At 50.5% G+C, this 11528-nt stretch overlaps 1 protein-coding gene across 4 annotated transcripts in view; it reads left to right on the top strand.

Moving 5' to 3' along the window:
* The first annotated feature begins 5043 nt into the window (after positions 1 to 5043).
* HNF1B (HNF1 homeobox B) overlaps positions 5044 to 11528 on the top strand; it is a 51370-nt gene continuing 44885 nt past the window's right edge. For all 4 annotated transcript variants that reach the window (XM_004747153.3, XM_004747152.3, XM_004747151.3 and 1 more), the window contains exons 1-2: positions 5044 to 5418; positions 9864 to 10063. In XM_004747153.3, the coding sequence (XP_004747210.1) occupies positions 5075 to 5418; positions 9864 to 10063 (544 nt within the window). In that variant the 5' untranslated portion in view covers positions 5044 to 5074. The remainder of the gene's footprint in view (positions 5419 to 9863; positions 10064 to 11528) is intronic.

Below are 11528 nucleotides of genomic sequence, written 5' to 3'. Positions count from 1 at the left end.
ACGGTGTATACCCTTTCGCATCCAGGAATGATGTTTCGTTTTAAACTACAAGTTCATGGCTGATAGTTTGGAAAATCAAGCTGCGCACATAAGGGAACAAAGATCCTCCTTAATGGTGTCACCCAGAGATGATCACCTGTTCATTCACTCAACACGTATTTTACTAAGCATGCGAGATTGCCAGGCCCCTCTCTGGGCACTGGAAAGGGAGAAGTGAGACAGTCCCTGCTCTCATGGAGCCTCCAGTCTGTGGTGCAGGTTTTCAAGGTCTGCTCTGGAGTCCCATAGAGATCCTGCCAGAGGTCATAAGCCACCTGCCCAAAGGCCTGGAAGTGGACACCCTGGGATTATGAAACCATTTAGATGTCAAATCATAGAAGAGTTAGGGAAATCAAACGGTCGTGTGGACTAACTTGCTTTTTTTTTTTTTTCTCAATAAGTGCTTTTATGAGTAAGAGAATTCATTAAAGAGTATTGAAGAGAAATTTTCTCATTTTGGGGAGGTCTTTATTTTCTTTGAATTAACTAAGTAGCATCTTGATGTCCATCTTTTAGCATAAAATTTATTGGGGTCCTGTGGGAAATATGCTGTTTCCTCCTGGTTGGGTGCCATGAAGCCCACACAGAGGAGTCTGCTAGCAATCTTCTTCTTCATTCCATCATGACCGGGCATCATGAGAACGCTATGTTTCCAAGCTCAGACTGTCAATGAACTTTTTGGGACTTAGGAAAAAAATATGGGAAGTTTGAAACATACAAATAGAAAAATATAAGGCCCCATAGATGTCATCATTCATCTTCAGAAATTTCAAGTTTGCCAGTCGTGTTTCTGCTATCCCTTCACATCTTATGGGGTAAGGGTGCTAACTGGCCATTTCTCAAAAGCAGAATCAGAAGCCCTGGGAGGAGTGCTCTCCAAAAGCCCTTGGGAAGGTGAGGAGTCCTCCAGAAAGGAGTACTGTATCCAGAACTAGGACCTGAGACTCTAACCCTGCAATCTAGAATGTTCTCTGGGCTGTGGTAACAGCAAAGCCCCCACGCCCCTTCAGACCAGGATAGAACAGCACTTATGTTTTACTCTAGAGATGATTTCATTTACTCTAGAGATGATTCTACGAGGCCTTCTAGATGCTGCCAGATCAACGGGAGTGCCTTGGAGAATGGAGCAGCAGCTGGTGGAGAGGACCAGGCCCTCCCCGCGGCAAGCTAAGCAGACATTCGGAAGTGGGGGGAAGACGGTGCGCCCAAGAGTGGGAAAGGAACATCACTTACACTATGAAGTTACAGGAGAGGTGAGTCTCCTGGAACCACATTTACTATTCTGTGGAAATTCCAAGATGGTGCTCAGGCCTTCAGAGAGTCTTGAGCCAACTGGATTTTAAAAATGATCTTACAATAAGGCCCGCATTTACCACAGCAAATCTTGAGATTTGACCTGCATTGTTTGAGTAGAAGAACCTAATACAATCTCTTCAAATTCAGTAACTCTTAAAAAAAGCTTATCATGAAAGACCTCAAAGGAATCAGCTGCTTGACTTCTTTGCCTGTTTTCATATGTGCTGCTGCTTCTTCCTGAACATGGGAGAGCACATCAGGTCACCCTCAGGGAACACACAGTTACTAACTCATTTAATCCTCACACAAAACCCAGCAGGGTGTGTTGTTATCATTTTCCACAGAAGGAAACTGAGGGTCAGGGTGATTATGTAACCTGCCCAAGTCCCAGCACTGGTTAAGCAGATCTGAGACCTACATTTAGGTGTGTTTGATTTCTGCATCTACTCTGTATTTCTCTGCTGTGGATCCTCCATTTCTGCCTCGTAGAACCCCCGATTGCAACTTCCCATCTGCCAACGCAGTAAAAGCTGGAGACTTTCCTCTTCCATCTTAATGCCCTGCTCACAAGTTCTGAGCCCCAGTCCCGGCCCTTCGCCTACTCCAGGAGCTGCCAGATACCTCTAAGTGTCTTATGTTTTATTTTCCCACCTTTAAAATGAGGCTACTGTATCAGTTCATCACCATTTTGTCCTGGGTGGAGCATAAACACAGAGTATTTCAACGATACTCTTGTTTCCTCTATTTGGGGGATATTTAACCAAAGGATTTTAGGAGGTAACTCAATTAGCATTTATGACCTACATCCTAAAATCCTGAAGGACTGTCTGCTGAGATACTTACACTTCTTTTTTTAAAAGATTTTATTTATTTATTTATTTGACAGAGATCACAAGTAGGCAGAGAGGCAGGCAGAGGAGGAAGCAGGCTCCCTGCAGAGCAGAGAGCCTGATGCGGGGTGGGGGTGGAGAGTCTCCATCTCAGGACTCTGAGATCATGACCTGAGCCGAAGGCAGAGGCTTAACCCACTGAGCCACCCAGGTGCCCCTACATTTTTCTTCTTAAATGTCCATATGAAGAGGTAGGTATTGCATCGGGGCAGATCTAGAATTGCCCCTACTTAGTAAGCCCCCCTATTATACCAGGTAGCATATTCAAGGTAGGTCTGAGCCAGAGGATTACAGGAAGTTGCTGGATACAGACGGCCAGACTAACTATAGATATACCCAGACACTGGTAGGAAATTTCCCTATCAAGGTGAAACTTCCTGTACGTTCACTGGCTTGGGCTAGAGGGAGAAAGAATGGGTTTGCAAACACCTGAATTTTGAGAGACAAGGAAGCTTGAGTCAGAGTTGGTGCTCAGTAGTTTGGAACTACGAATCAAAGCTTTGCTGTTGAAAGGGAAGTGACTGCTGGTGTTTTAATGGGTTTTCCCAGCTGAACACAGAAACTGATCTTCATTACACTTGACTGCTTCTATCATGATAGCAAGTGAGAGACAGAGAAAAAGAGATTGTTCTCCAGGGACATTTACTCTCAACACTTCATTATCCTGGCTGAGGGGAGCTCAGTAGGCAGAGAATGTTCTCCCATTGGGCCGAATTGTGAAGGGCAAGGACCTGCCGTATGTCACAACAAACTAAAAGACAACAGGGTGGAATGAAGGGCCCTTGTTTCCATCAACTTATTTCTCCTTTCTCATGGAAAGAATGTGAGATAGTGTCAGCCTTCTTCAAGGCTACAGGAGCACAGTGGTCCCCTTCTTTCTGGCTCCCAGCACATGTCCCAGGAGGGAGCAGACCCTTTAAGAGAGGCAGACTCTCCGCAGTCAGTACCACCTGGGACTTCAGCTCCCACACACCTAGATTCATCCAGAACCAAGCAGATGAGAGCCACCAACCTTTCCTTCCCCCTCACTGAACTTCCTCCTAATTGTCTTTTAAAGGTGGGAATGGTAGGAGAATTTGATTAGAAGCTCCTTTGCAAATTCCCTGCTGATTCTGAATGCTTGTCCCTAATCTCCGCTCCCGGGCCCAGCTCTGGATCTGCCTGATTCTGAGAAGCTAAGGCCCCAGGGGTTAGCTTTTTCTACTGGGAACTGGCTTCCTCCCTTTACCAGACTGAAAAGTGTGAACACCAATTATTAAGCCAAGGGTTTCACAGGTGGTCTCATTCGATGTATACAACGCCACTCCCCCGGCACTATTGGCCATCAGTATTTCACGGATGAGAAAACTGAGGCTTAAAGAGGGTCGGGGTTCCTCTGCCCTCCTGAGCTATGGGTGTACTGTGGATCCTAAAAAGCTCCTTGCCCTGTTCTACTGCAGGTCAGGGCCAGCCTGTATGTAGGTCCAGGGGCGCCGCAGGCCTCCTTCCTTCCCACACCGACAGGGAGAAGCAGGTGAAACTCCCATAGAACTGAAAGGTTCGGGCTTCCTTCCAGACCCAGGCGGAGGGCGGTAAAAATCTTCACTCCCTCAGCGGCTTCGTGGGCGCCGGCTCCCTCCCGCCACTGCCTTGGTTGACTTCACCTCCGAGGAGCTCCGTCCTTGGCCTGGGGAACCGCTGGGTCCTGGAGCTGCGAATAAACCAGAAGGCAGTGGGCCGGGGGACACGCGGCTCCCACTGTCCCTCCAGGCAGCCGCAGGCCAAGGTTTGCTTTCACTGTTCGAAAGGAGGCCCTGCAATCCTAGTTTCGCCGGAAAAGCAGAGGCGCTTTGATATTCTGGTTTAAACAGGAGAGCTTGGCCTAGGCGGCCAGCTCCCCCGAGGCTTGGACGACCTAAGTGCTGGAGCAGCCTGGCGGCTGTAGGACCTCAACTTTGGCTGCTCCCCGGGCCATAAATTAGTGGGGGCCTCCTCCCAAGGGTTCTCCGGGCCTCCTTCCCTGTCGCCTACGCTCTCGGGGCCGGCAGTTCTGCGAATCCAAACCTCCAAACTCCTCTGGGGAAGGCCTAGGGTCTGCAAAATAGTACGGGTATACTAAATGGGGTCGCCGCGATCCGCACTCACCCCGCCTGCCACCCCCGTTTCCTCCGAGTCTCCGCGTCCATTCCCTAGGGGGCAGTTTCTCCTCGCCCCGCTGGCTGTCCCTGCCCACCACCTGCGTCGTTTGGGATGCGTCGGAAGGCCTTTCTACTCTTCGCACCCTCCTCCGTCTCCTTCTTCCAAGGGCACCCCAACTTCCTCCAGCTCTCACCTGCACCCCTGAAGTGGTTTCTTCTCTCCAGACTAAACCTGGACCCGCGGCGTCTGGAAAAGCCCCGGAGTCTCCCATACCGAGGCTGCAAGCTGCTTGCTTACCAAGTCCAAAGGTCAGCTAAAGTTTGGCTGATAAACAGAACCAGTACAAGAAGGTCTTCAGCCCCCCAGCGTGAGTACAATGGACCCTGGCAAGCCCTGCTCCCGGCCCGGGTCTCCAGCTCTCCACGTCTGCCCCCACATGCTCTCCCTCTCTCTCTTTCCCCCCTCCCCACGACTATTTGCATCTTGCCGAAAGCCAGGCCCTCCCCGCTAATTTGCATATCTTATATGGCCTAATGGTGGCGATCATGGCAAGTTAGAAGTTTTCTGGCTCCTCTCGGAGGAGACTCCGGGACCCCGGGGAGTTAACAGGTGTCTGGAGGCTGAAGGGTGGGGGGGCTCCTGGACTTGGGGTTCGCTTGTGAAACTCCCCTCCACCCTCCTCTCTTGCACCCACCCACCCCCTCACCCCCTTCTTTTTCTGTCCTTGGAAAATGGTGTCCAAGCTTACGTCGCTCCAGCAAGAACTCCTGAGCGCCCTGCTGAGCTCCGGGGTCACCAAGGAGGTGCTGGTCCAGGCCTTAGAGGAGTTGCTGCCATCCCCGAGTTTCGGGGTGAAGCTGGAGACGCTGCCCCTGTCCCCCGGGAACGGGGCCGACCCCGACACCAAGCCAGTCTTTCATACGCTCACGAACGGCCACGCCAAGGGCCGCTTGTCTGGGGACGAGGGTTCCGAAGACGGGGACGACTATGACACCCCTCCCATCCTCAAGGAGCTGCAAGCGCTCAACACCGAGGAGGCTGCCGAGCAGCGGGCGGAGGTGGACCGGATGCTCAGGTAGGCGCGGACCGAGGTGGGGAGTACGCGCCCCAACCCCTGAAGCCCGGGCCTTGTGCTTGAGTGACGCTGCCCGGGACCCTGTTTTCCACCAGAGAAGTCCCCCGGGGGGTGCTCCGCTTCTCTCCCAACACCTGGACCCCTCCCAGTGCCGCATTCGGAGGGTCCTGAATCCCGAGGCTCCATCTCCCCTTTCCCAGGCCAGCGCCCGGAACCCGAGGGGCCCTCCGGGCCTGGGAGAGCCCGAGCGGCGGAGCTCTGGGCGGGAGGTGTGCTCGCGCGACTGGAGGTGCGAGTGGGTGCAGTGAATCAGTGGCCACTTCCCGCGAGCAGAGGCTCCCGCCCGCACAGGTCCCAGGCCGTGCTTTTCTCCCGCGTGCCGCCTCTCCCGTCCCGCGAAACGCGGGCCGGCGTCCGGTACCGCGTCCTGCTGTTCTTTGAGGAGGGACTGGCGGCGCCCGGGGCCGGGATGGGGGGGGGGGGGCGAGCTCTCTGGCGGGCACTCCCATCTGCAGCGCCCCTGCAAGGCCCTAGGGTTATCCGGAATCCCCAGGGCCTGGTTAGATTTGCAGAAGGAAACGTTTGCCTGTTGTAGGGCCGGGGCGGACCCGCACGGGGCAAAAGGATCACGTATCTAAGGAAGCCAGGGCAAGTGCGGCTAAGACCGCCTTCGCAGCGGATTTGGTGGCCTTTTGAGAAAGAAAGGCGTTTCCAGATCTGGCCGCCGACATCCCGGCGTCCTCGCGGAATTCGGGCCGCCTGGCGGGCCTGGGATCTTTTGCTGGGCCTCCCCGACCGGCCTAGGGCTTTGACAGCTAGTTACTAATTATCCAAGGAGCCGAGCGGTTCCCTTAGACCGCACGTCGCTCCCGGCCCTTCGACTTTAGGACCGAGCCCCTTGCGTGGCCTCGGACCCTTCAGCGCCAAGATTTCAGGACAGGGGCCGGAACCAAAGCCGCGCCCCGAGTAAGGCAGCCTCGGCGTCCCGCCCGCAGCAGCAGTTTGGGGGTGGAATGTGACCTTGTATTTGAATTTGCCATCTGGGGACCCAGCGGCTTACTCTCTAGCAAAGATAATTGGGGATTTCTAGATTTTTCCCCTCCGAAGTATTTTTGCTGTTCGTAGGTTTGAGATTCTTCCCTCGCGGTTCCCCCGAGCGGCGGCGGTTTCGTTACCGCCTGAGTTCGGGCGCAGGAAGGTGAGGGGTCGGAAGAGGAGCCGCTGGGGCTCCAGGGCGGCCTGGAGGGCGAGCAGAGCCGGGCAGTCTAACCGAACTCCCGGCCGCCGGCCACCGGGAACCCGCGGGACCTAGTCCCATCCACCTGGCCGCAAGCGTGCGTCTTCCAGCGGGGTTCTGGGAGGTTCTGCGAAGCCCGAGGCGACCCAGGGCCCCCTCCGCACCCAGCCCCTAGCTGGGCTGGACGCAGCAGAGATGTAACATAAACGGCAGCACGTGGAGTTAGGGTGTTATTAATTTATTTCTATAAATCATCAACAGAAAGATACACAAAGAGTCGTGATTAGGTTGAGAAGAGAGGCGGGTTATTCATTGGTGAAGTTGTAAACGCGGCTTAGAGAGGGAAGGAAGTCCGAACGCAGACGCGGGGCTCCTGCCCGTGCACGCGCTCAGCGCTGCGGGGCGCTCCCTGCCAGGCCCCACGGCGCCTAACCTGGGCTGTCCAGGCCGCCCCGGGGCGGTGCGCACCTGCAGACCGGGCCTCGGCCCTGTGCCCTCCGCGCAGCCTGGCTCCGGCGGGATGGGGAGGAAGGCGAGGGGCAGAGACCCTCACCCGGCTGGAGACGTAGAGACGCAGGACAGACCCACGGTTTTTCCTCCTTTCCCAGGCGGGTGCCGCCTTCCCTCCCCCACCTTCGGGAGTGCTCAGACTTTATTAAAGTAATTTTTCAAGAAATTGCTAGCGGTTCCCAGGTCACTGCACGGTCGGCTCCCGAGCACTCCCTTTTTTGCCCACCCTGTTCCGGTAAAGTGGAGAGAACAGAACAGAAGTGTCTTGGCTGGACTCAGGACTCCTGGAAGGGAAAGGCAAGAAGGAAAGGTCCAGGACGGCGCACTGCTTGGCCCCGCGCGCCGCGCTGGAGCCGCCTCGGGAGCCCGGGCGTTTGGAAAGGAAGGAAGCCAGAGTTGAGGCTTCTGAAGGAGCTTGGGGCGAACTGTACGGGGGTCCAGGGCTTTCCTGCTCCTGGGCAGCAGAGTCCCTGTTTGAAAAGGAGCGTGCTGGACCCACTCCCGGCACCGGGGTCGCACGTTTGACACCTGCGCTCCGAGCACAGTGGCCGCTCGTGTTTCTCGGGATCCGTGTATTTGTCGGGGTTTGGAACCTCTCGATCTAAGCTGTATTTTCAGGTGGACAGACGTAACTAGCTCTCTGGGGTCCTCCCGGTGAATACAGGTGAATTCTGGGGTCAGAGAGCTGTAAAGGTATAACTACGCCATCTTCCCCGAGGCTCTTGTCATGAAATACTGGGCTGAAGGGTTTGCTCAAGTTTGTAGGGTTTCCCTGTTTTGTTTTTTTCTTAACCTTCCCAGTTGTTAAACTAATTATTCTTTCCACAGAACCTTTCCATCTTAGAACAGTACACTATTTTCCTAGGTTTCCTAGGCACACGAAATGAACATAGGTAAAGAAATTTAAACAAAACGAAGAGAGTCAAAGAATCTGTTAAAGCAATTAACTTTGAAAATCCAAAGGCGTTTTCTAAGTTCCAAAGCAATTGTATCTGTTGAAAGTGTTTTTCTACCCTAAAAATATCTATGGAAATATTCCCCAGAAACAAGCGTTAAAATGATCGCTGATGTTTACACGGGTATTTGCGTCGTGTGGATATTTTCCGTGTGTGAAATGGATTGCGTTTTTGCATTTTTTTGCCCTTGTTTTGTCATTATGCTTCATCACTTGGATGTACCTTTATAAATACTTGAGAAATGTATTGACATATATGTAATTAATCTTAAAAGTGTGTCTTTCAAAACATCTCTGCTAAAGCCTGTGATCTCATGAATTTAATATCAGAGACTTGTTAAAATAACCAGTTATTCAGACGCTTACAAAATATGTTTACTTACACACTTTTAAATTCGTTAAACAAAAATAAATTTTGCCATGTGATAGGCACCATTTAGAAATGACCATTTCATCTGCAACAGTATCTCTGTTTTATCCTCTGCTTTACACGTTCTTTATTGTTTCATTTCAAACTCAGGTTTTTTCTTCATTTTTTTCCATGTTCTATCAGACTATTATACACCTCAGCATTTAGTAAAGGGGTACTCGTTTTTTTTTTTTAAGTTAAATATATAATTATCAAATAGTATATGTGGATATGTGTTGTGAATACTTTTGTTCTATATTGTGCCTCATTTTAAAAAATTTCTTGTTGTAAGTGACACCTCTCACTTTGAAGTCACCTATTTAATAAGCAAGAAAATATATTGGCAAAGTTGAAAGCACTTTAAATAAATAAATTTCAAAAACCCTAGTACATTGCTGTAGAAAAGCTTTTTGCGTACCTGTGTTTCTGAGAAATGAAAAGTATAATCAAGTTCTTATCCCATGATTGAAATTGATGAGAAACATTGCCTTCCAGATATATTTCTTCCCTGATAGGGTCAGGGTAAGAATAGGAGAAACCATGGCATTTGGGATGGTTAATATCTTATTCAAAAATTGATTTGAAATTATCCATCCCTATTAGGTTTCATCTGGGAGGTGGGGCTGTGGAGGGTTGTTTTTTCTTTGTTTGGTTGGTTGGTGGGTTGGTTGGTTTTTAAACTTGCCCTTACCTCCCTGGAGGGATTCTTCATTCTGGGAGGAACATCATTGTATTTCTTAAAAACTTTTCTGAAACTCTGAAAACTTTAACAGTTGACTGAGAAGTCCTCCTTGCTTCTCAGGAGGTGGACACAAATGTTTCACTCCAATTTTACAGGACAAAAAACTGAGACACCTACTCAGAAAGGAAATAATGTGGCAAAGGTCTGGAATTCCAGACCGGTGCTGCCCCCTGTCATTGCAGGAGGATCAGCCAACCCAGCCCCAAGTTAATGGCATCTCCACTTTCCGGAAGGCCTTTTGCCTTCCCGTCCCTCACTTTCCAGGAAAATGAAGGAAAGCAAAATAAAATAGGAACTTTTCTTTCTGCTAAAGAAAGGGAGTGCTGGTAGTGCCTTCCCATCCCTGAAGATGTCACCTTTATCCTCCTGATCTCCGATGACAGGGACTGAGTATACTGTATAGGAGCTCTCGTCTCCCTTTCCTTTAGGTTCTGTCTTGGCCTCACCTCTCTCCCCTGGATGTCACTTGGGCAGATGGAGAAGAGGGTGAAGATCAGGGTTTTGCACAGAGTGTAGGTAAAAGCCCTAAAAAGGGAATATTTCTACCCAGACATCTTCCACCAAAATCCTAACCATCTGCTTATCTGTCTAGTGAGGACCCCTGGAGGGCTGCCAAAATGATTAAGGGCTACATGCAGCAACACAACATCCCCCAGAGGGAAGTGGTCGATGTCACCGGTCTCAACCAGTCCCACCTCTCTCAGCATCTCAACAAGGGCACCCCCATGAAGACCCAGAAGCGCGCAGCCCTCTACACCTGGTACGTCCGAAAGCAACGAGAGATCCTCCGACGTAAGTGCTCTAATCCCCCCTGGACCTCAACCTGGAGTGACCTTTTCCCTAACTCTGACCCCTATGGGATGCCTCAGTTTCCTCTACATCCAGAAGGCCTGCGGAGCATTTGGCAGATATAAGGAAGCTGGCAGGTGGATTTGGTTTTCGTAGTTACCATACAGCGGATTGATTTCCATCATTTTCTTCTTCCATGGTCCCTTACTACTCAGCCAGCTGGCTTGATGAGTCCATTAGTATGTGCAATGTACATTGAATTTTCTGGTCCCCGCTTCCAGCATCCTTCTCTTTGAAACCAAGTAGGTAACAGTGGACTGTTGTCCCCAAACTAAACCAAACAGCTCCCCTTGCCACAGATCAGAGTTCCCAAGGAAGATGTCCTGTAGCCATCCATACCTGTTGATCACCAATACTGTTCTTTTCCTCCCCTCTGGAGAGCATGTACAAAACAGAAGATAGCTGTAGATACAGATACAGTCAGAAATCAACCCTGTTTCCAGGAGCGGGAGCACTCTCATCCCAAAGCAATTTAGGATGATCCCAGACATATGTCAATATCGACACAGTTTTGAGACTTCAGCTGATGACCCTGTCTGATGAGGAAGCCGCTCTGGCTAAATCAGGACATAGCAGCAGTGTCTCCATTTGGGACACTGACCAATCAGTTACTGTCATTCCCACTTCTATCCCCAAATTTCCTTTCTGTCCCAAGATTTCTTCCACTCAGTAATACCAAGAGATTTTTGTTTTGAAGCATAGGGAAGTTTGAACTGCATTTGAATGATGGTCTGTTTTTATTTTTAGGAGAATATGCTTTTACATTATCTTTAATTATTTTGATCTGGCCCTTTTCCCAGGAAAATTTTGTATGAGTTTTCCACTCTTCCCATCCACTGTCCTCTGGGCCATGGGCTCCTCTCTCTTCATCAAGATACTAATTTCCACCACTTTCTGGGTTGGGTTTTTTCCCCTTCTCACTGAATGTCCACTTTCTAAAAAATCTTTCTTGTTTTCTGCCATACAGTGCTCTGAAGTGATTGTTTCAGTATTTATTGTCTCTGTGCCCGTGGGCGGAAAGGCTTCCTGGAGGAGGGAAAGGTTTTAGACCTCCATCTCCTAGGGTGTCTGTCTTTTGAAAGCATTAAATGGGTAGATGAGAAGCAGCAAAGCCAGAGGTCTTTGCTGCATAGGAGAAGGGGCCCCTTTTAAACTCTGGGTTGATTCACCACACAGGTCTTTAAGAATCTGTGTTTCTGACATGGAGCAACTCTCTCTGATTCCTGGAGAGTCTGAGAACATTCTCAGGATCCACAGTCTCCGAAGGCCAGAGAACTCTTGGGCCTGCCCTCACTCCAGTCCAAGCCTCATGTGGCATCTCCAGTTTGAGCTGCCTCCCTGTGTTCAGTGGATCTCTCAGAAAGCAGAGAGATCCAGGAAAGGCCAGTTAGAAACTATGAAAAAGACA

This window comes from Mustela putorius, unplaced genomic scaffold (genome assembly GCF_011764305.1).
Source record: "Mustela putorius furo isolate JIRA1106 unplaced genomic scaffold, ASM1176430v1.1 tig00003962_pilon_pilon_pilon, whole genome shotgun sequence".
Lineage (NCBI taxonomy): Eukaryota > Metazoa > Chordata > Mammalia > Carnivora > Mustelidae > Mustela > Mustela putorius.
Note: the sequence above shows the minus strand (reverse complement) of the source record. Positions and strands in the feature narration are given on the sequence as shown.